The sequence below is a fragment of the Oncorhynchus keta genome, chromosome 34 (genome assembly GCF_023373465.1).
Source record: "Oncorhynchus keta strain PuntledgeMale-10-30-2019 chromosome 34, Oket_V2, whole genome shotgun sequence".
In the NCBI taxonomy this organism is placed as follows: Eukaryota; Metazoa; Chordata; class Actinopteri; order Salmoniformes; family Salmonidae; genus Oncorhynchus; species Oncorhynchus keta.
In genome coordinates, this window is record NC_068454.1 from 79,094,493 (window position 1) to 79,118,358 (window position 23,866).

At 46.3% G+C, this 23,866-nt stretch overlaps 1 protein-coding gene across 1 annotated transcript in view; it reads right to left on the reverse strand.

Annotated features, from left to right (window-relative positions):
- Positions 1 to 23,866, reverse strand: part of LOC118367684 (nuclear pore membrane glycoprotein 210-like) — a 41,496-nt gene that overhangs the window by 2,480 nt on the left and 15,150 nt on the right. The window contains exons 16-24 of the mRNA XM_052492685.1: positions 21,195 to 21,386; positions 16,559 to 16,751; positions 16,233 to 16,303; positions 15,993 to 16,097; positions 3,002 to 3,103; positions 2,690 to 2,818; positions 2,450 to 2,577; positions 2,195 to 2,327; positions 1,302 to 1,364 (exon numbers count right to left, since the gene is read on the reverse strand). Of these exons, the coding sequence (XP_052348645.1) occupies positions 1,302 to 1,364; positions 2,195 to 2,327; positions 2,450 to 2,577; positions 2,690 to 2,818; positions 3,002 to 3,103; positions 15,993 to 16,097; positions 16,233 to 16,303; positions 16,559 to 16,751; positions 21,195 to 21,386 (1,116 nt within the window). The remainder of the gene's footprint in view (positions 1 to 1,301; positions 1,365 to 2,194; positions 2,328 to 2,449; positions 2,578 to 2,689; positions 2,819 to 3,001; positions 3,104 to 15,992; positions 16,098 to 16,232; positions 16,304 to 16,558; positions 16,752 to 21,194; positions 21,387 to 23,866) is intronic.

Consider the following 23,866-nt stretch of genomic DNA (forward strand, 5'->3'; position numbering starts at 1 on the left):
TATGAGAGGGAGTTATGACATTGACACAGTAGATAGTAATACCATGACTTCCATCAGCATCATATTCACTTTGTTGTGAATCTCTAAAAGCCTTTTGAATTGTCACGTGATCCAATGATGAATCAAACACTGTTCAAGACCAGAAACCTAGAAACAGAGTTAACAGAAACCTAGAGTCAGAGTAAACAGAAACCTAGAGTCAGAGTTAACAGAAACCTAGAGTCAGAGTTAACAGAAACCTAGAGTCAGAGTCAACAGAAACCTAGAGTCAGAGTAAACAGAAACCTAGAGTCAGAGTTGACAGAAACCTAGAGTCAGAGTTGACAGAAACCTAGAGTCAGAGTTGACAGAAACCTAGAGTCAGAGTTGACAGAAACCTAGAGTCAGAGAAAACAGAAACCTAGAGTCAGAGAAAACAGAAACCTAGAGTCAGAGAAAACAGAAACCTAGAGTCAGAGAAAACAGAAACCTAGAGTCAGAGTAAACAGAAACCTAGAGTCAGAGCTAACAGAAACCTAGAGTCAGAGAAAACAGAAACCTAGAGTCAGAGTAAACAGAAACCTAGAGTCGGAGTTAACAGAAACCTAGAGTCAGAGAAAACAGAAACCTAGAGTCAGAGTAAACAGAAACCTAGAGTCAGAGAAAACAGAAACCTAGAGTCAGAGTTAACAGAAACCTAGAGTCAGAGTTAACAGAAACCTAGAGTCAGAGAAAACAGAAACCTAGAGTCAGAGTAAACAGAAACCTAGAGTCAGAGAAAACAGAAACCTAGAGTCAGAGTTAACAGAAACCTAGAGTCAGAGTAAACAGAAACCAAGAGTCGGAGTTAACAGAAACCTAGAGTCAGAGTAAACAGAAACCTAGAGTCAGAGTTAAAGCTGCAATATGTAACTTTTTGGGTGACGATCAAATTTACAAAGAAATGTGTGTTATAGATCTGTCATTCTCATTGAAAGCAAGTCTAAAATGGGGTAGATCTGTTCAATGTGCGCTAATTCAATGCTTCCTATTCTTTTGTTTTTGCATCTTTTACCTACGGTTTGTACATCATTTTCAAACAGCTGAAAAAAAAACATTTCAGTTATGGACAATATATTTCACAGGGGTTTAGATGGTACAATGATTCTCCACACGATACTTGCTTGGTTTTGCACATAAACTGATATTAGGCGAACTATTCGAATTTTAGCAACTAGGAAATGTCAGAGTGATTTCTGCAATGTGTCAGCGTGACCAGAAACCCACCAGTGGCTCCTCCTGAACCATCATTTTAGAAACACTGATAATGTGTATTTGGATACCTGTCCTACGCTGCCCAGTGTCAGTGCCAGACTTCGTGGCTGCAGGGTGAATCTGGGGTAGACCTGCATATGAAAACAACGTACAGTTCATCAGGACTGTATAGACTGTGTACTATAGTTGTATGGTGTGTTGTGACAGTACATCAGGACTGTATACAGACTGTATACTATAGTTGTATGGTGTGTTGTGACAGTACATCTGGACTGTATACAGACTGTATACTATAGTTTTATGGTGTGTTGTGACAGTACATCAGGACTGTATAGACTGTATACTATAGTTTTATGGTGTGTTGTGACAGTACATCAGGACTGTATACAGACTGTATACTATAGTTGTATGGTGTGTTGTGACAGTACATCTGGACTGTATACAGACTGTATACTATAGTTTTATGGTGTGTTGTGACAGTACATCAGGACTGTATAGACTGTATACTATAGTTTTATGGTGTGTTGTGACAGTACATCAGGACTGTATACAGACTGTATACTATAGTTTTATGGTGTGTTGTGACAATACATCAGGACTGTATACAATAGTTTTATGGTGTGTTGTGACAGTACAACAGGACTGTATACAGACTGTATACTATAGTTTTATGGTGTGTTGTGACAATACATCAGGACTGTATACAATAGTTTTATGGTGTGTTGTGACAGTACAACAGGACTGTATACTATAGTTTTATGGTGTGTTGTGACAATACATCAGGACTGTATACAGACTGTATACTATAGTTTTATGGTGTGTTGTGACAGTACATCAGGACTGTATACTATAGTTGTATGGTGTGTTGTGACAATACATCAGGACTGTATACAGACTCTTTACTATAGTTTTATGGTGTGTTGTGTGCATTGCTCTGCTGGGGTTATGATTGGTTGTCTACCTGTAGCTGTTTGTGAGAGGAAGTCCGGACACTCCCACTGCTGTCCACTGCAGACAGGTGAAGACTGACCACTCCCACTGTATGACCCGACACACGGTAACCTACGGAGACGCTGTCCAACGGCCCTGCAGGCCTACTCACACACACGTTTATGTACCATGTTGACTAAATATTTCACACATCTCTATACGGTGAAATGTTTCTTAGGAATGTGGACATAACAGACAGAATGTACACACACACACGGGTACTCACTCCACAGTGAGGATGGGTGAGGAGGGGGTCAGTTTGAGGTGCATCAGAGGAAGGTAACGATGTAGGAACGGTTGCCTGTTAGAGTCTAGAACACGCACACGAACCAGAGCACTGTGGTCCACCTCCACCTGACACACACACACACACACAAACACACACACACCAAATGTGGTGTCCTATAATCCAGCATGGTTGTAAAGAGCAACTCTCCTTCATCCAACAGAATGAGAGGACACTCACAATGTCAACAAAGTCTATCTGGAAGTCAGTGATGTCAGAAATGGAGATGGAGGTCACGGCAGGGTCAGCAGAGGTCAAACACAGGTCATAGGCCAGGATGGAGGAGAGGCCGGGCCGCAGGGGAGACACCTAAGAGACATCACAAGCCTGACTTAGCAGCACTCTGTGGACCGTAGTCAGAACTCCTTGGCTATGGGCAGCGTATGTGTGTTAATGGTGAGTGTGTGTGTGTGTATGTGTGTATGTGTGTGTGTGTGTGTGTGTGTGTGTGTGTGTGTGTGTGTGTTAATGGTGAGTTTGTGTGTGTGTCACCTGTACAACATTGCTGTTCTCCAGGTAAGTGATGTTGGCCAGCTCTCTGTCCTGAAGACGAACCAAGAAGTGTCCTGAACCCTGAACCAATGTCAGGTTCTCCTAGAGAGAGAGAGATAAGAGAGAGAGAGATAAGAGAGAGATATATAAGAGAGAGAAGAGATAAGAGAGAGAAGAGATAAGAGAGAGAAGAGATAAGAGAGAGAAGAGATAAGAGAGAGAAGAGATAAGAGAGAGAAGAGATAAGAGAGAGAAGAGATAAGAGAGAGAAGAGATAAGAAGAGATAAGAGAGAGAAGAGATAAGAGAGAGAAGAGATAAGAGAGAGAAGAGATAAGAGAGAGAAGAGATAAGAGAGAGAAGAGATAGAGAGAGAAGAGAGAAGAGAGAGAAGAGATAAGAGAAGAGAGATAAGAGAGAGAAGAGATAAGAGAGAGAAGAGATAAGAGAGAAGAGAGATAAGAGAGAGAAGAGATAAGAGAGATAAGAGAGAGAAGAGATAAGAGAGATAAGAGAGAGAAGAGATAAGAGAGATGAAGAGATAAGAGATAAGAGAGATAAGAGAGAGAAGAGATAAGAGATAAGAGAGAGAAGAGATAAGAGAGATAAGAGAGAGAAGAGATAAGAGAGAGAAGAGATAAGAGAGAGAAGAGAGAGAGAGAGAGAGATAAGAGAGAGAAGAGAGAAGAGATAAGAGAGAAGAGATAAGAGAGAGAAGAGATAAGAGATAAGAGAGAGAAGAGATAAGAGAGAGAAGAGATAAGAGATAAGAGAGATAAGAGAGAGAAGAGATAAGAGAGATAAGAGAGAGAAGAGATAAGAGAGAGAAGAGATAAGAGAGAGAAGAGATAAGAGAGAGAAGAGATAAGAGATAGAGAAGAGAGAGAGATAAGAGAGAGAAGAGAGATAAGAGAGAGAAGAGATAAGAGAGAGAAGATAAGAGAGAGAAGAGAGAAGAGATAAGAGAGAGAAGAGATAAGAGAGAGAAGAGATAAGAGAGAGAAGAGATAAGAGAGAGAAGAGATAAGAGATAAGAGAGATAAGAGAGAGAAGAGATAAGAGAGAGAAGAGATAAGAGAGAGAAGAGATAAGAGATAAGAAGAGATAAGAGAGAGAGAAGAGATAAGAGAGATAAGAGAGAGAAGAGATAAGAGAGATAAGAGAGAGAAGAGATAAGAGAGAGAAGAGATAAGAGAGAGAAGAGAGAGAAGAGATAAGAGAAGAGATGAGAGAGAAGAGATAGAGAAGAGATAAGAGAGATAAGAGAAAAGAGAGATAAGAGAGAGAAGAGATAAGAGAGAGAAGAGATAAGAGAGAGAAGAGATAAGAGAGAGAAGAGATAAGAGAGAGAAAAGAGAGATAAGAGAGAGAAGAGATAAGAGAGAGAAGAGAGAAGAGATAAGAGAGAGAAGAGAGAAGAGATAAGAGAGAGAAGAGAGATAAGAAGAGAGAGAGAGAGAAGAGATAAGAGAGAGAAGAGATAAGAGAGAGAAGAGAGAAGAGATAAGAGAGATAAGAGAGATAAGAGAGATAAGAGAGATAAGAGATAAGAGATGACAGACAGACAGACAGACAGACAGACAGACAGACAGACAGACAGACAGATAAACTTGGATTTTCTGTCAGGAACATATACAGGATGCTACCCTACTCAAAACCTACAACCTGATTTTGGATAGAATTACAGAATCACGTGGAAGGTTTACAACTACGACAGCAAATTCTCTGGGAAACAACAGAAACCTGAAAACACCATCCAACCTGGAACTGAGTGAGTAATGTTTAGTCTGAAACTATATTTTATTTCCATAAGCCAAGAAGATAAATACACTACATTACTTTATAAGGACTGAATTCTAACATAATTCTGCCAAGCTTGATACAGCTTCAATTAACACTGACGTGTCAAGTGAGAGGTGTCAAAGCCCATTAGCCCAACAATGGCAGGAGAGTCAAACAGTCGACTCCAACCAAATGGAGAGGCCTTAGAATCTGCCTCCCGCTGTTCAGAGGTAATTAAAATACAGTACCCTGTGTATGTAAAGAATGATAAGGCAAGAAAAGATTACAAAATGAAGCTCCTTATGGAAAATCAAGAGACACTTTTTGCTGACTATTACAAAAATGGGAACATCAGCAACCTTATCTTCCAAACAAACCATCCCCTGACATGGCACAGTGCTATATTAGCACACTACCCCTTTGTTAAGAGAGGGAGTGTTAACGAGGGGTGGAAACTCAGGATACATGACAACGAGGACTCTGAGTCAGCTAATATAAATCTCTATAAGTCTGGAACAGTAATGGTACAGGGGAACCCCAAACAGTTTCAGCAGGACTTTCACCTAATCAAAGAATTAGCCCAGCAGGAGAAACTCTCCCTTGAGAAAGATACCCCCACCCCGAGCGGGTCAGACCAGACCTCTTCATTATATAACATCAACCATGCCCACACCCAATCTAGGCCCCTCAGATCAGACCTATGCCCCCCTGCCACCCCCGCAACTTCACCCCCGCAACATGGAAGTCACACATACGCCCAGGCAGTGAGCGGGAAAACAGGCCCAACATCCAGTCTTACACTAGCCGAAGCCAATGGCATGTACCAGATGCTCAGCAGGATCTGCTCACACTTACTGGCCTGAGGCCAAACCACACGACCAACAACATTGGACACTTTATGGAACACAAAGCCTTCACTATATCATCCTGGAATATCCAAGGCCTGAGGTCATCTGCCTTTGGCCTAAAGAGCAGGAACCTGGACTTCACCAAAGAAATCGGTAATACAGACATTGTCATTCTGCAAGAAACCTGGTATAGAGGAGACGGACCCACTGGTTGCCCTCTCGGTTACAGAGAGCTGGTAGTCCCATCCACCAAACTACCAGGTGTGAAACAGGGAAGGGACTCAGGGATTATGCTAATTTGGTATAGAGCAGACCTAACTCACTCCATTAAATTAATAAAACAGGAATATTTACATTTGGCTAGATATTGAAAAGGAAATTATCTTAACTGAGAGAAATTTCCTCCTGTGTGCTACCTATATCCCCCCACTAGAATCCCCATACTTTAATGAAGACAGCTTCTCCATCCTGGAGGGGGAAATCAATCATTTCCAGGCCCAGGGACATGTACTAGTCTGTGGCGACCTAAATGCCAGAACCGGACAAGAACCTGACACCCTCAGCACACAGGGGGACAAACACCTGCCTGCAGGTGACAGCATTCCCTCCCCCATATGCCCCCCTAGAAACAACTATGACAACATAACCAACAAAAACAGGTCACAACTCCTGCAGCTCTGTCGCATGCTGGGTCTCTACATAGTCAATGGTAGGCTTCAAGGGGACTCCTATGGTAGATACACCTATAGCTCATCTCTTGGCAGTAGTACTGTAGACTACTTTATCACTGACCTCAACCCAGAGTCTCTCAGGGCGTTCACAGTCATCCCACTGACACCCCTATCAGACCACAGCAAATTCACAGTCTACTTGAACAGAGCAATACTCAATCATGAGGCATCAAAGCCAAAGGAACTGAGTAACATTAAGAAATGCTATAGATGGAAGGAATACAGTTTGGAAACCTACCAAAAAACAATTAGGCAACAACAAATTCAATCCCTTTTAGACAATTTCCTGGGTAAAACGTTCCACTGTAATAGTGAAGGTGTAAACTTGGCAATAGAAAATCTTAACAGTATATTTGACCTCTCAGCTTCCCTATCAAATCTAAAGATCTCAAACAGAAAACTGAAGAAAATTAACAACAATGACAAATGGTTTGATGAAGAATGCAAAAATCGAAGAAAGAAATTGAGAAACATGTCCAACCAAAAACATAGAGACCCGGAAAACCTGAGTCTACGCCTTCACTATGGTGAATCACTAAAACAATACAGAAATACACTACGGAAAAGGAAGGAACAGCATGTCAGAAATCAGCTCAATGTAATTGAAGAATCCATAGACTTTAACCACTTCTGGGAAAATTGGAAAACACTAAACAAATAACAACACGAAAAATGATCTTTCCAAAATGGAGATATATGGGTAAACCACTTCTCCAATCTTTTTGGCTCTTTAACAAAGAATAAAGAGCAAAAACATATACAGGATCAAATACAAATCTTAGAATCAACTATTAAAGACTACCAGAACCCACTGGATTCTCCAATTACCTTGACTGAGTTACAGGACAAAATAAAAACCCTCCAACCCAAAAAGGCATGTGGTGTTGATTGTATCCTCAATGAAATTATAAAATATACAGACAACAAATTCCAATTGGCTGTACTAAAACTCTTTAACATCATCCTTAGCTCTGGCATCTTCCCCAATATTTGGAACCAAGGACTGATCACCCCAATCCACAAAAGTGAAGACAAATTTGACCCCAATAACTACCTGGATATGCGTCAACAGCAACCTTGGGAAAATCCTCTGCATTATCATTAACAGCAGACTCGTACATTTCCTCAATGAAAACAATGTACTGAGAAAATGTCAAATTGGCTTTTTACCAAATTACCGTACAACAGACCATGTATTCAGCCTGCACACCCTAATTGACAACCAAACAAACCAAAACAAAGGCAAAGTCTTCTGATGCTTTTTGTTGATTTCAAAAAAGCCCTCGACTCAATTTGGCATGAGGGTCTGCTATACAAACTGAGGGAAAGTGGTGCTGGGTGTAAAACATACAGCATTATAAAATCCATGTACACAAACAACAAGTGTGCGGTTAAAATTGGCAAAAAACGAGACGGCGCACGTGATGCCGCAGTGCTGAGCAGACGTTGACAAACCGAGCTCTTCAAAGTTATTCTATTATTACCTATATAACAACATTGAAACAATATTCTAACATTGGCTGATAAATTGTCAAGTACTTACCTTCTCAAAGATCGATGGACCTCTGACCGAGAGGCAAGAAGGACGACCAAAACGTAGTTGATTCCCAAGATAACAGTAACTCTACAGCTAGCAAGATTAGCATTAGCCCTCATAACTCAGACGACAGTTCCAGACTGTTGCTCTCAGCAGCCTCTTGCGAGCCTGCCAACATGCTGGCTACTCTCCTCCGGGATATTCAGGATGGTAACAGAGGTCTTTCTATGAAAATTGATAAGAAATCGGCTGAACTCCATTCTTCCATTGATGACCTGAAATCCTCCATGAATGATCTCCTTTAGAGAATGACTGAGGCAGAGTTGTGCATTAGCACAGTTGAAGATACCATCACTCGACATGATCAGGTCTTGATACAACTGCAAAAGGACAATGCCTACCTCAAAAACAAGGTAGATCAGATGGAGAACCAGAGTAGACGTAGTAATATCCGTGTGGTGGGATTGAAAGAGGACAACGAGGTCTGTGACCCGGTCCGTTTCTTCACTCAATGGATCCCGGATGTCCTAGGCATAATCAACTTCACCAAGCCACTGGAAATCGAACGCGCCCACAGAACATCAGCGCCGAAACCCCAGCCAGATGAGTCCCCAAGGGCCGTCCTGATCAGGTTCCTCCGTTTCCAAGACAGAGAGAAGATACTGCAACTCGCAAGAGCCAAAGGGGACATCACCATCAATGGCAAGAGGGTCAGCCCTTTCCCGGATATGAGCGCGGATCTCGCCAGACGTCGCAAGCAGTTCAGACCTGCCGCCAAAGCACTGAAGGAGAAGAACATCACCGGCTACCTCATCCACCCTGCGCGGATGAAAGTTCAGTACAAAGGCCGAAGCCATCTCTTCAACACACCGGAAGAAGTGCACACTTTTCTCAAAGAACTGAACAACGTCTGAGCCAGGACGGTCTCTCTGGGGGATAAGATGCAACGTCTGAGCCAGGACGGTCTCTCTGGGGGATAAGATGCAACGTCTGAGCCAGGACGGTCTCTCTGGGGGATAAGATGCAACGTCTGAGCCAGGACGGTCTCTCTGGGGTTATAAGATGCAACGTCTGAGCCAGGACGGTCTCTGTGGGGGATAAGATGCAACGTCTGAGCCAGGACAATCTCTCTGGGGGATAAGATGCAACGTCTGAGCCAGGACAGTCTCTCTGGGGGATAAGATGCAACGTCTGAGCCAGGACAGTCTCTCTGGGGGATAAGATGCAGTTTGTTTGTTTTCTCTTATCCGGACTAAACTGCTGATATCTTCCGGTCGCTATAATTGATTTGTACATTTTCAACTAAACGTATCTTTCCTGGGTGAGTTCTATTATATTTACAGGAGAGTACATTTTGGTTTAGTCCATATCCACTGGGCGAAGCAAATAAGTGGGCTTAGGCCCACTGCTTTCCCCCTCATTTATGTTCATCTTTCGAAAAGAGACTCAAGCAGCCCTTACCGTGGGCAGTAAATATTCAGCCATAAATATCTATTCACAACGTTTGTTTTCAACTTAGAGAGCTCGCAAGTTTTAGTTTACGCCAAGGTTTAGCTAGTAAGAGCAAGATGGAAAGCGAGCAGCAACGTATCTCTACAAGTGTATTCATGTTTGATTGTTGTTTTAGTCTGACAATCGGGGTGGATGGGATCAAATTTTTTTTCTATGTTTATTGTTTCCTTCCTAAAGAGACACATAGGTCACTTCTGTGTTCAAACCAAAGTTGAAACATTTCCTAACTATCTAAATATGATAGATTTCCATTCAGTTACATATTTGAAACCCAAACTATGCTTAATCCACTAAAATATGTCACATTCAACGTAAAAGGTCTTAACAGCCCGATTAAAAGGAAAAGAGTCTATACCTTAAGAAATTAAAGGCTGACATTGTGTTTTTACAAGAAACACATCTTACAGCCAGTGAACACAAGAAATTGAAGAGGGAATGGGTAGGACACGTTTTTGCGTCCTCTTTTAACTCCAAAGCAAGAGGAACTGCAATTTTGCTAAGTAGACACATCCCCTTCTGCGTCAACAACACCATCTCTGATCCCTCGGGCAGGTTTGTTTTTGGTTCAGGGGCATATGTTTTCAGAGTCTTGGACCCTATTGAATATTTATGCTCCTAACTTCGATGACCATATGTTTATTCAGAATGTCTTCCTTCAGGTCACTCAAGCCCCACCAGGATGGCTACTGGTTGGAGGAGATTTTAATTTTTGTTTAGATACAGTTCTTGATAGGTCCTCTGATAAACCCTCACTTCTTACCAAAGCCGACAAGTTCACTATGTCATTCATGAAAGATCTCAATTTACTAGACATCTGGAGACAGTTGCACCCACAGGATAGGGACTATTCTTTTTATTCACACCCACACGCATAGATAACTTTTTACTATCGACACAACTGTTTCATATTGTGTTAGATGTCGAGTATCTCCCCAGATTGCTTAGTGACAATCTCTTATCAATCTCCATTCCTATCAAGGTAAATGGAGCATATAGATGGAGACTAAATTCTACACTCCTAAAGCAACCTGAATTTTGTGCATTCATCAAAGAGCAGATCAATATTTTTACTTTGACAAACAAACCCTCGGCTCCTGACAGTTTCATTCTTTGGGACACATTGAAGGCCTATCTGAGGGGACAGATAATTTCCTATACTAAAGGGCTGAAGAGAAAACACTGTGCGGAAACTGAGTGCCCGTGAATCTGAAATCTCTGAGCTAGAGAAAACCTGCCAAAGAGGCCCGACTAAAGATCTATACAGGCTTTTGGTAAATAAAAACTGAAATATAATATTCTGAACACATATCAAGCTGAGAGGGCCATCACTAAATCAAAACAGCGTTGTTACGAGCTTGGAGAGAAAGCTCACAAAGTGTTGGCATGGCAACTGAAAGTAGAGGAAAGTAAGAGGACAATTACTGCTATAGAAACTCTTACTAATGAGATATCTTTCGACCCTACTGAAATTAATAATACTTTTAAGAAATACTATGAAGACCTCTACACTTCCCAATCAAGCGATGGTCTATTAGAGATCGACTCCTTTCTCTCCTCTCTCAACCTCCCATGCCTGTCATGGGAAGACAACGAGCGTCTGAGTGAACACTTCTCAGTTCCTGAATTGTTGGAGGCCATTAAATCCTTACCTTCTAATAAATCTCCTGGGGAGGATGGCTTCCCTCCAGAGTTCTATAAAGAATTTAGGGAGCTGTTGGTCCCCTACCTTATGGAGGTACTTAAAAAAGCCAGGGCAGACAACTGCTTTCCAGTCTTTCTCTCAAGCAGTGATTACTGTAATCCACAAGAAAGGGAAAAACCCGCTAAAGTGCGCCTCCTATAGACCAATCTCTCCCCTTAACACAGATTGTAAACTGGTCACCAAGATGCTATCTAAGAGACTGGAGTCATGTCTTCCCCTGTTGGTCAACCCAGATCAGACTGGCTTCATAATTAATAGATTGTCCTCCAATAATCTCAGAAGGGTCTTTGATATAATTCACCTTGCTAACAAAAACAAAATACCTAGTGTCGCAGTCTCCCTCAACGCTGAAAAGGCCTTTGATAGGGTTGAATGGCCATACCTCTCGCATCTTGGAAAAGTTCGGTTTAGGTACCGTGTTTGTAAATTTGATCAAATCACTCTACAAATCTTCTAAAGCTAGGATTGCTACCAATGGGATTACTTCCTCCACTTTCCCTCTTTATAGGGAGAACAGACAAGGTTGCCCAATTAGCCCCCACCTCTTTGCCCTCACCATCGAACTGTTGGCTGAGGCTATTAGAACGTGCCCTGACATACATGGCTTTGAGGTGGGCCCCCATACCCATAAATGATCACTCTTTGCAGACGACCTTACCTTATTTCTAACAAACCCAGAACACTCCCTCTCTCACTTGCAGAGCCTACTACAGTGTTATAGTTATTTCTCTGGATATAAGGTCAATTTTGATAAAAGCAAAATATTACCATTGTCTGTCTTTGACCATCATATCATCAAGCACAAGTTTCCTTTTAGATGGTCGCCTATGGGCTTCACATATTTGGGCATAGGTTGACCTTTGTAAAGGTTGGACTTACCTCTCACTCTACTGGGTAGAATCAATGTAATTAAAATGTCCTGCCCAGATTTCTATATCTGTTTCAATCTCTCCCTATCCCTGTGCCCGCAGCATTCTTTTCCTCTCTCGACAAGCTGACCAGACGGTATATCTGGCACGGCAAAACCCCTAGGGTTGGCCTGGATAAACTGACCTTTGATTACAGTTAAGGGGGCTTAAACCTCCCCAATTTTAGAATGTACTACTGGGCTGCACAGTCTAGGTTTCTGGCTCAGAGGTTTGACAATGGTCCCTCTCCCTCATGGTTGAACATTGAAAAGCTTGAGGTAAATGATGACACTGGGGCAGAATTGTTTTACAAATGGGACAGAAAATCTATAAAAAACATCACAGACAACCCTTTAATCATACATTCTGTCCTGGCATGGTGCAAACTGCAGAGTTGTTCAGACGAGGGGGATTTCTTTCCCCTAAAACCCCTTTATGGAACAATAGATTGATTCCTATGTTTTTCCAGAATAGTAACTTTAGACCATGGTCTGATAAGGAGATCACTCTTCTGGAACATTGTTACGAGGAGGAAGTTCTTATGTCTTTTGATCAGCTGAAACAGAAATACCACTTGCCTAACAGGGACTTCTTTAGCTACCTACAACTACGAAACTTTATTAGGGTGACTCAAGGTACAATGGAACCTACCTAAGATGTCACCTATTGATCAACTCTGCCACGCAGACCAACCACTGTTCAAGACCATTTCCCGTGTTTACGATACTCTTATGTCAGGACTAACACTGCCTGGGCTAGATAAACCCCGACTTAGATGGGAGAGAGATCTGGGTATTGATCTTGATGAGGGTTTATGGAGTGACCTATGCAGGGATGGTGTTACATCCACATTGAACTCCAGATACAGACTGATCCAGTTTAATTTCCTCCATCAGCTCTATATCACCCCATCTAGACTGCACAAGTTCAACTCTGATATCTCCTCCCTATGTTTTAGATGTGGCTCAGATGAAGGAACATTCCTTCATCTTAGGCAAAGCCATACTATAAAGCTAACAGAAATATTGCTAGCGATTGCCAATAAATAAATTGGATTCCTCCCTGCCAGTTGCAATGTGGCTATCGGAAGTTAATAGTTGTATCCCACTGGAGAAAATCACTTACTGCTTGAGGAATAAGTTAAAGACATTTTACAGAATTTGGCAACCTTTTATTGACTATATGGAGAATCTCCCCCCACATCACATTGATTGAATCTCTATATAATCCTCACATAATGTTTCACCCGTCATGTATAATATGTAGCCTACGGCAGGTGACCTACGGCATATGATCCAATGTCTCTTTTTTTTATTGTATGTTTGTATATATAAATATATATATATATATATATATATATTTATTTTTTTACGCTTGTCTGTTACTGTCACTTTGTCCTATTGTTGTCTAATATCCTTTCACTTTTGTTTTGAATGTTCTTAACTGGAAAATGCAAAAATAAAAATAAACATTTTGAAGTAAAAATTAAAATAAAACACATTTCTTCACACAGGGCCGTGGGGTGAGACAGGGATGCAGCTTAAGCCCCACCCTCTTTACCATATATATCAACAAATTGCACGGGCACTAGAAAAGTCTGCAGCACCCGGCCTCACCCTACTAGAATCTGAAGTCAAATGTCTACTGTTTGCTGATGATCTGGTGCTTCTGTCACCAACCAAGGAGGGCCTACAGCAGCACCTAGATCTTCTGCACAGATTCTGCCAGACCTGGGCTCTGACAGTAAATCTCAGTAAGACCAAAATAACGGTGTTCCAAAAAAGGTCCAGTCGCCAGGACCACAAATACAAATTCCATCTAGACACCATTGCCCTAAAGCACACAAAAAACTATACATATCTTTGCCTAAACATCAGCGCCACAGGTAACTTCCACAAAGCTGTGAACTATCTGAGAGACAAGGCAAGAATGGCATTCTATGCCATCAAAAGGAACATAAAATTCAACATACCAATTACGATTTGGCTAAAAATACTTGAATCAGTCACAGAGCCCATTGCCCTTTATGGTTGTGAGGTCTGCTCATCAACCAAGAATTCACAAAATGGGACAAACACCAAATTGAGACTCTGCATGCAGAATTCTGCAAAAATATATATTGTGTACAACGTAGAACACCAAATAATGCATGCAGAGCAGAATTAGGCCGATACCCACTAATGATCAAAATCCAGAAAAAAGACGTTAAATTCTATAACCACCTAAAAGGAAGCGATTCCCAAACCTTCCATAACAAAGCCATCACCTACAGAGAGATGAACCTGGAGAATAGTCCCCTAAGCAAGCTGGTCCTGGGGCTCTGTTCACAAACACAAACACAACCCACAGAGCACCAGGACAGCAACACAATTAGACCCAAGCAAATCATGAGAAAACAAAAAGATAATTACTTGACACATTGGAAAGAATTAACAAACAAACAGAGCAAACTAGAATGCTATTTGGCCCTAAACAGAGAGTACACAGTGGCAGAATACCTGTCCACTGTGATTGACCCAAACTTAAGGAAAGCTTTGACTATGTCCAGACTCAGCGAGCATAGCCTTGCTATTGAGAAAGGCCGTCGTAGGCAGATATGGCTCTCAAGAGAAGACAGGCTATGTGCACACTGCCCACAAAATGATGTGGTAACTGAGCTGCACTTCCTAACCTCCTGCCCAATGTATGACCATATTAGAGACACATATTTCCCTCAGATTACACAGATCCACAAAGAATTCGAAAACAAATCCAATTTTGATAAACTCCCATATCTACTGGGTGAAATTCCACAGTGTGCCATCACAGCAGCAAGATTTGTGACCTGTTGCCACGAGAAAAGGGCAACCAGTGAAGAACAAACACCATTGTAAATACAACCCATAGTTATGCTTATTTATTTTCCCTTGTGTACTTTAACCATTTGTACATTGTTACAACACTTTTTATGGATATCTTTAAGAAATGGCTTGCTTCTTGCCACTCTTCCATAAAGGCCAGATTTGTGCAATATACAACTGATTGTTGTCCTATGGACAGAGTCTCCCACCTCAGCTGTAGATCTCTGCAGTTAATCCAGAGTGATCATGGGCCTCTTGGCTGCATCTCTGATCAGTCTTCTCCTTGTATGAGCTGAATGTTTAGAGGGACGGCCAGGTCTTGGTAGATTTGCAGTGGTCTGATACTCCTTCCATTTCAATATTATCGCTTGCACAGTGCTCCTTGGGATGTTTAAAGCTTGGGAAATCTTTTTGTATCCAAATCCGGCTTTAAACTTCTTCACAACTGTATCTCGGACCTGCCTGGTGTGTTCCTTGTTCTTCATGATGCTCTCTGCGCTTTTAACGGACCTCTGAGACTATCACAGTGCAGGTGCATTTATACGGACACTTGATCACACACAGGTGGATTGTATTTATCATCATTAGTCATTTAGGTCAACATTGGATCATTCAGAGATCCTCACTGAACTTCTGGAGAGAGTTTGCTGCACTGAAAGTAAAGGGGCTGAATAATTTAGCACGCCCAATTTTTCAGTTTTTGATTTGTTAAAAAAGTTTGAAATATCCAATAAATGTCGTTCCACTTCATGATTGTGTCCCACTTGTTGTTGATTCTTCACAAAAAAATACAGTTTTATATCTTTATGTTTGAAGCCTGAAATGTGGCAAAAGGTCGCAAAGTTCAAGGGGGCCGAATACTTTCGCAAGGCACTGTATATATAATATGACATTTGTAATGTCTTTATTGTTTTGAATCTTCTGTATGTGTAATTTTTACTGTTCATTTTTATTGTTTATTTCACTTTTGTATATTATCTACCTCACTTGCGTTGGCAATGTTAACACGTTTCCCATGCCAATAAAGCCCCTTAAATTTAATTGAGAGAGGGGAAAGTCATGCATTAAATCTGATAGGAGGTTATTCACAGTGGCATTGGCAATGTGTCAGAGTAGGCTTTATAACACTCACAGTGACGTCAGGGTGGTTATAGAGGGTTATAGCACGTTTGTCCCACAGCACGTCCTCCACCAGTCTCAGATGCACAGACGCAGTCAGCGGTGTTGCCCATGAGTCCTACAATACAACACACACAGAGTTATAATACACACACACACACACACACACACACACACACACACACACACACACACACACACACACACACACACACACACACACACACACACACACACACACACACACACTTACCTGTGCAGGTGTGAGGGCCACAGTGATGGTGACTGTCCCTGTTAGATCGTGGGTGCGGAGCACCTGACGACCTGCAACAGAGACAACCAATCAGAACTCTGCATGTACACATACCGCCTATCAGCATCCACTTCTGAAAATGTTAGGGGCCTGACAACACGGCCTCTCTGATTCTATTGAAATCCCCTCAACACAATCCCCGATAACTGGTACTTGTGTGGTAACAAGCATCCCTTTAACAAACCATTTATTCAACAACCATAAAACATACAATCTCAATTGTGCCTGGATCTCCACTAGGCTGAACGAGTAATGAAAACCCTGACCGTGCAGTTTGCTGTGGCCGCTGGGTGTGTGTGTGTCTGCCAAGCCCATGTGTGTGTGTGAGGGCAGAGACAGCAGGGAGTAGTTAGAGGTCAGCCAGTTCACTGAGCACGAGCTGAAGTTGTCAAACTGCACCCCCCGGTGGTCAAACACTGCTAACTGCAGCACAGCATCCCTGCTACTGGACACAGACAACTGGAGAGAGACAGAGAGAGAGGGGGGGGGTGAGATAAGAGGAGACAGGAAGACGTTACGGGGACGAGGTTTCATATAATATGACTGGCCCAAACAAATTCCATTTATATCCTAAAAGTAAACATAGACACAATGCAAACATGATCAGAGTGATGGGTAAAGTGTTGTTAGATAAGGAGAGATGCAGACAGAGAGTGGGAGAGATGCAGACAGAGAGTGGGAGAGAGGCGTGCGGAGGGTGGGAGAGAGGCAGGCGGAGTGTGGGAGAGAGGCAGACAGAGTGTGGGAGAGAGGCAGACAGAGAGTGGGAGAGAGGCAGACGGAGAGTGGGAGAGAGGCAGGCGGAGGGTGGGAGAGAGGCAGGCGGAGGGTGGGAGAGAGGCAGGCGGAGGGTGGGAGAGAGGCAGGCGGAGGGTGGGAGAGATGCAGGCAGAGAGTGGGAGAGAGGCAGACAGAGAGTGGGAGAGAGGCAGACGGAGGGTGGGAGAGAGGCAGACAGAGAGTGGGAGAGAGGCAGACAGAGAGTGGGAGAGAGGCAGACAGAGAGTGGGAGAGAGGCAGACAGAGAGTGGGAGAGAGGCAGAGAGGCAGACGGAGAGTGGGAGAGAGGCAGGCGGAGAGTGGGAGAGAGGCAGGCGGAGAGTGGGAGAGAGGCAGCGGAGAGTGGGAGAGAGGCAGACAGAGTGTGGGAGAGAGGCAGACAGAGAGTGGGAGAGAGGCAGACGGAGAGTGGGAGAGAGGCAGGCGGAGGGTGGGAGAGAGGCAGGCGGAGGGTGGGAGAGAGGCAGGCGGAGGGTGGGAGAGATGCAGGCAGAGAGTGGGAGAGAGGCAGACAGAGAGTGGGAGAGAGGCAGACGGAGGGTGGGAGAGAGGCAGACAGAGAGTGGGAGAGAGGCGTGCGGAGGGTGGGAGAGAGGCAGGCGGAGTGTGGGAGAGAGGCAGACAGAGTGTGGGAGAGAGGCAGACAGAGAGTGGGAGAGAGGCAGAAGGAGAGTGGGAGAGAGGCAGGCGGAGGGTGGGAGAGAGGCAGGCGGAGAGTGGGAGAGAGGCAGACAGAGTGTGGGAGAGAGGCAGACAGAGAGTGGGAGAGAGGCAGACGGAGAGTGGGAGAGAGGCAGGCGGAGGGTGGGAGAGAGGCAGGCGGAGGGTGGGAGAGAGGCAGGCGGAGGGTGGGAGAGAGGCAGGCGGAGGGTGGGAGAGATGCAGGCAGAGAGTGGGAGAGAGGCAGACAGAGAGTGGGAGAGAGGCAGACGGAGGGTGGGAGAGAGGCAGACGGAGGGTGGGAGAGAGGCAGACAGAGAGTGGGAGAGAGGCAGACAGAGAGTGGGAGAGAGGCAGACAGAGAGTGGGAGAGAGGCAGACAGAGAGTGGGAGAGAGGCAGAGGCACGGAGAGTGGGAGAGAGGCAGACAGGCGGAGAGTGGGAGAGAGGCAGAGAGGCAGACGGAGAGTGGGAGAGAGGCAGACGGAGAGTGGGAGAGAGGCAGGCGGAGAGTGGGAGAGGCAGGCGGAGAGTGGGAGAGAGGCAGGCGGAGAGTGGGAGAGAGGCAGGCGGAGAGTGGGAGAGAGGCAGGCGGAGAGTGGGGAGAGGCAGGCGGAGAGTGGGGAGGCAGGCGGAGAGTGGGAGAGAGGCAGGCGGAGAGTGGGGAGAGGCAGGCGGAGAGTGGGAGAGGGGCAGACGGAGAGTGGGAGAGAGGGGGCAGGCGTGGGAGAGAGGCAGACAGAGTGTGGGAGAGAGTGGGAGAGAGGCAGCAGGCAGAGAGTGTGGGAGAGAGGCAGACAGAGAGTGGGGAGAGGCAGACAGGCAGGCGGAGGGTGGGGAGAGGCAGGCGGAGAGTGGGAGAGAGGCAGACAGAGTGTGGGAGAGAGGCAGACAGAGAGTGGGAGAGAGGCAGACGGAGAGTGGGAGAGAGGCAGGCGGAGGGTGGGGAGAGGCAGGCGGAGGGTGGGAGAGAGGCAGGCGGAGGGTGGGAGAGAGGCAGGCGGAGGGTGGGAGAGATGCAGGCAGAGAGTGGGAGAGAGGCAGACAGAGAGTGGGAGAGAGGCAGACGGAGGGTGGGAGAGAGGCAGACAGTGCGGAGGGTGGGAGAGAGAGTGGGGAGAGAGGCAGACAGAGTGTGGGAGAGAGGCAGACAGAGAGTGGGAGAGAGGCAGACGGAGAGTGGGAGAGAGGAGGCGGAGGGTGGGAGAGAGGCAGGCGGAGGGTGGGAGAGAGGCAGGCGGAGGGTGGGAGAGGCAGGCGGAGGGTGGGAGAGATGCAGGCAGAGGCAGACAGAGAGTGGGAGAGAGGCAGACAGGCAGACAGAGAGTGGGAGAGAGGCAGACAGAGAGTGGGATGCAGACAGAGTGGGAGAGGCAGCAGAGAGTGGGAGAGAGGCAGAGAGGCAGACGGAGAGTGGGAGAGAGGCAGGCGGAGAGTGGGAGAGAGGCAGGCGGAGAGTGGGAGAGAGGCAGACGGAGAGTGGGAGAGAGGCAGACGGAGAGTGGGAGAGAGGCAGGCGGAGAGTGGGAGAGAGGCAGGCGGAGAGTGGGAGAGGCAGGCGGAGAGTGGGAGAGAGGCAGGCGGAGAGTGGGAGAGAGGCAGGCGGAGAGTGGGAGAGAGGCAGGCGGAGAGTGGGAGAGAGGCAGGCGGAGAGTGGGAGAGAGGCAGGCGGAGAGTGGGAGAGGGGCAGACGGAGAGTGGGAGAGGGGCAGACGGAGAGTGGGAGAGGGGCAGACGGAGCGTGGGAGAGGGGCAGACACACCATATGCTAGAAGAGCGTTTTGGTCTGAGCTACTTGGTGAAACATCTGTTTGGGTCATTAAGATAAGCAAAGAGAGGACTGAGTGCTGTGTGAGTGTATGTGCTGTATGTGTGTGTGTGTGTGTGTGTGTGTGTGTGTGTGTGTGTGTGTGTGTGTGTGTGTGTGTGTGTGTGTGTGTGTGTGTGTGTGTGTGTTGTGCTGACTGATTGGTCGTTCCCATCCCAACAGGAAGTAGAGACATTGCAGTAGAAGTGTGTTTATTAGTTTGCTCAGTGGAGAGAGGGCACTGTACACTGTACACTGAGAACACTACTGCAATATGGCTACCCTGAGTGGCAGCCAGTCTCTTTTAGGTTTCAACAAAAATGAGCTTTGCCTCTACAAGCAGCCTCTTAAACCACAAGGATAAACAGAAAGGATATCGTACTCTAGTTCTATTTCAAATCAGTCACACATTCTCATCTGCAATTTTCACAGGCAATTTGTGTGAAAGAGGCCCTGATTGCAGTCAACAGGTTTTCTGTGTGTGTGTGTGTGTGTGTGTGTGTGTGTGTGTGTGTGTGTGTGTGTGTGTGTGTGTGTGTGTGTGTGTGTGTGTGTGTGTGTGTGTGTGTGCTCCAATGTCCTTTTCCTTGGTGAAAAACCCCCCTTTCACACAAATGTTGTTGTGAAGACAGATACAGGAGTTGCTATGGAGACCACCATCACTTTTCTCAGGCACAAGTAATAGGAGTGAGAAGGAGGGAGGAAGGGAGCGAGGCATGTGTCTGTGTGTGATAGAGGGAAACAGAGATAAACTAGGAGAGGTTAATGAGGGCAGAAACAGAAAAGAAAAAAAAGGAAATATGAAAAAGTGAGAGACCGAGAGAGACAGAGAGAGAGAGACAGAGACCGAGAGAGACAGAGAGAGACAGAGACCGAGAGAGACAGAGACAGAGAGAGACAGAGACCGAGAGAGACAGAGACCGAGAGAGACAGAGAGAGACAGAGACCGAGAGAGACAGAGAGAGACAGAGACCGAGAGAGACTGAGACCGAGAGAGACAGAGAGAGACAGAGAGAGACAGAGACAGAGAGAGACAGAGAGAGACAGAGAGAGAGAGAGACAGAGAGAGACAGAGAGAGAGAGAGAGAGACAGAGACAGAGACAGAGACAGAGAGAGACAGAGACCGAGAGAGACAGAGAGAGACAGAGACCGAGAGAGACAGAGAGAGAGAGACCGAGAGAGACTGAGACCGAGAGAGACAGAGAGAGACAGAGAGAGACAGAGACCGAGAGAGACAGAGACAGAGAGAGACAGAGAGAGAGAGACAGAGAGAGACCGAGAGAGACAGAGACCGAGAGAGACAGAGAGACCGAGAGAGACAGAGACCGAGAGAGACAGAGACCGAGAGAGACAGAGACCGAGAGACAGAGAGAGACAGAGACCGAGAGAGACAGAGACCAGAGAGACAGAGACCGAGAGAGACAGAGACAGAGAGAGACAGAGACCGAGAGAGATAGAGACAGAGATCGAGAGAGATAGAGACAGAGATCGAGAGAGACCGAGAGAGATAGAGACAGAGATAGAGAGAGACCGAGAGAGATAGAGAGACCGAGAGAGACCGAGAGAGACCGAAAGAGACAGAGACAGAGACAGAGAGAGACAGAGGTGGGGAAAGGGGAGGTAAAGAGACAATGAGCGATAGAGAAACACTCACCAGACTGGCAGGATAGTGGGGCTCAGGGCACGGGTGGGACAGGGAGGATGGAGGGATGGAGGGAGGAAAGGAGGGGAGGAGGGAGAGAGAGAGAGAACCCGGGGCGCTGCAGTCTACTCTCACTCTGCTCCGCTCTACTGAGGGATCCTGGTTCAGAGGACCTGGGGAGTTCCCACTGCTGAACACCAGCCACTACACACACAAAGACACACACAGTTGATTCAGAGAGGCAAATACTTACATTTAAATGGAATATTGTCTTCTATTTTTATCTGAGAAATTGGTGTCAGCTTCAATAAGAATGTTTTACTGTCAGTCAATAAACTCTATAAAGTCCATGTATTGTCAATTAGCTAAAGACATCACACTAAAACAGACCCTGTCCCTCCCTCCCTTCATCTGAAACACAAACCCCTGTCCCTCCCTCCCTCAATCCCTCCCTCCCTTCCTCCATCTGAAAACACACACACCTGTCCCCCTCCCTCCCTCCCTTCCTTCCTCCATATGAAAACACACACCCCTGTCCCTCCCTCCCTCCATCTGAAAACACACACACCTGTCCCTCCCTCCTCCATCTGAAAACACAGACACCTGTCCCTCCCTCCCTTCCTCCCTCCATCTGAAAACACACACACCTGTCCCTCCCTCCCTCCCTCCCCTCCTCCATCTGAAAACACACCCCTGTCCCTCCCTCAATCCCTCCCTCCCTCCATCTGAACACACACACACCTGTCTCCCAATCTTAAACACACACACCTGTCCCTCCCTCCCTCCCTCCCTTCCTCCATCTGAAAACACACACTCCTGTCTCCCAATCTTAAACACACACACCTGTCCCTCCCTCCCTCCCTTCCTCCATCTGAAAACACACACCCCTGTCCCTCCCTCCCTCCCTTCCTTCCTCCATCTGAAAACACACACAACTGTCCCTCCCTCCCTTCCTCCATCTGAAAACACACACCCCTGTCCCTCCCTCCCTCCCTCAATCCCTCCCTCCCTTCCTTCCTCCATCTGAAAACACACACCCCTGTCCCTCCCTCCCTCCCTCAATCCCTCCCTCCCTTCCTTCCTCCATCTGAAAACACACACACCTGTCCCTCCCTCCATCTGAAAACACACATACACCTGTCCCTCCCTCCCTTCCTTCCTCCATCTGAAAACACACACACCTGTCCCTCCCTCCCTCCCTCCCTCCCTTCCTCCATCTGAAAACACACACCTGTTCCTCCCTCCCTCCCTTCCTTCCTCCATCTGAAAACACACACCCCTGTCCCTCCCTCCCTCCCTCCCTCCCTCCCTTCCTTCCTTCCTTCCTCCATCGGAAAACACACGCCTGCCTGTCCCTCCCTTCCTTCCTTCCTTCCTTCCTTCCTTCCTTCCTTCCTTCCTTCCTTCCTTCCTTCCTTCCTTCCTTCCTTCATCTGAAAACACACACAACTGTCCCTCCCTCCCTCCCTTCCTCCATCTGAAAACACACACCCCTGTCCCCCCTCCCTTCCTTCGTCCATCTCCCATGTCCCTCCCTCCCTCCCTTCCTCCATCTGAAAACACACATACACCTGTCCCTCCCTCCATCTGAAAACACACACACCTCCCTCCCTCCCTCCTTCCTCCATCTGAAAACACACACCTGTTCCTCCTCTCCCTCCCTTCCTTCCTCCATCTGAAAACACACACCTGTTCCCTCCCTCCCTCCCTTCCCTTCCTTCCTCCATCTGAAAAACACACACCTGTCCCTCCCTCCATCTGAAAACACACATCCCTCCCTCCCTCCCTTCCTTCCTCCATCTGAAAAACACACACCTGTCCCTCCCTCCCTGAAAACACACGCCCCTCCCTCCCCCTTCCTCCATCTGAAAACACACACCCCTCCCTCCCTCCCTTCCTTCCTCCATCTGAAAACACACACCCCTGTCCCTCCCTCCCTCCCTCCCTCCCTTCCTTCCTTCCTTCCTTCCTTCCTTCCGGAAAACACACGCCTGTCCCTCCCTTCCTTCCTCCCTTCCTCCATCTGAAAACACACAACTGTCCCTCCCTCCCTCCCTTCCTCCATGTCCCTCTCTCTCCCTCCCTCAATCCCCCCCTCCCTTCCTTCGTCCATCTGAAAACACACATACACATGTCCCTCCCTCCCTCCCTTCCTCCATCTGAAAACACACATACACCTGTCCCTCCCTCCATCTCCCTCCCCCTCCCTCCCTTCCTCCATCTGAAAACACATACACCTGTCCCTCCCTCCCTCCCTTCCTCCATCTGAAAACACATACACCTGTCCCTCCCTCCCTCCCTTCCTCCATCTGAAAACACATACACCTGTCCCTCCCTCCATCTGAAAACACATACACCTGTCCCTCCCTCCCTCCCTCCCTTCCTCCATCTGAAAACACATACACCCTGTCCCTCCTCCCTCCCTCAATTCCTTCTCCATCTGAAAACACACACACCTGTTCCTCCCTCCCTCAATTCCTTCCTCCATCTGAAAACACACACACCTTTCCCTCCCTCCATTCCTTCCTCCATCTGAAAACACACACACCTGTCCCTCCCTCCCTCCCTTCCCTCACATTCCCTTCCTCCATCTGAAAACACAAACACCTGTCCCTCCCTCCCTCCCTCCTCCATTCCTTCCTCCATCTGAAAACACACACACCTGTCCCTCCCTCCCTCCATTC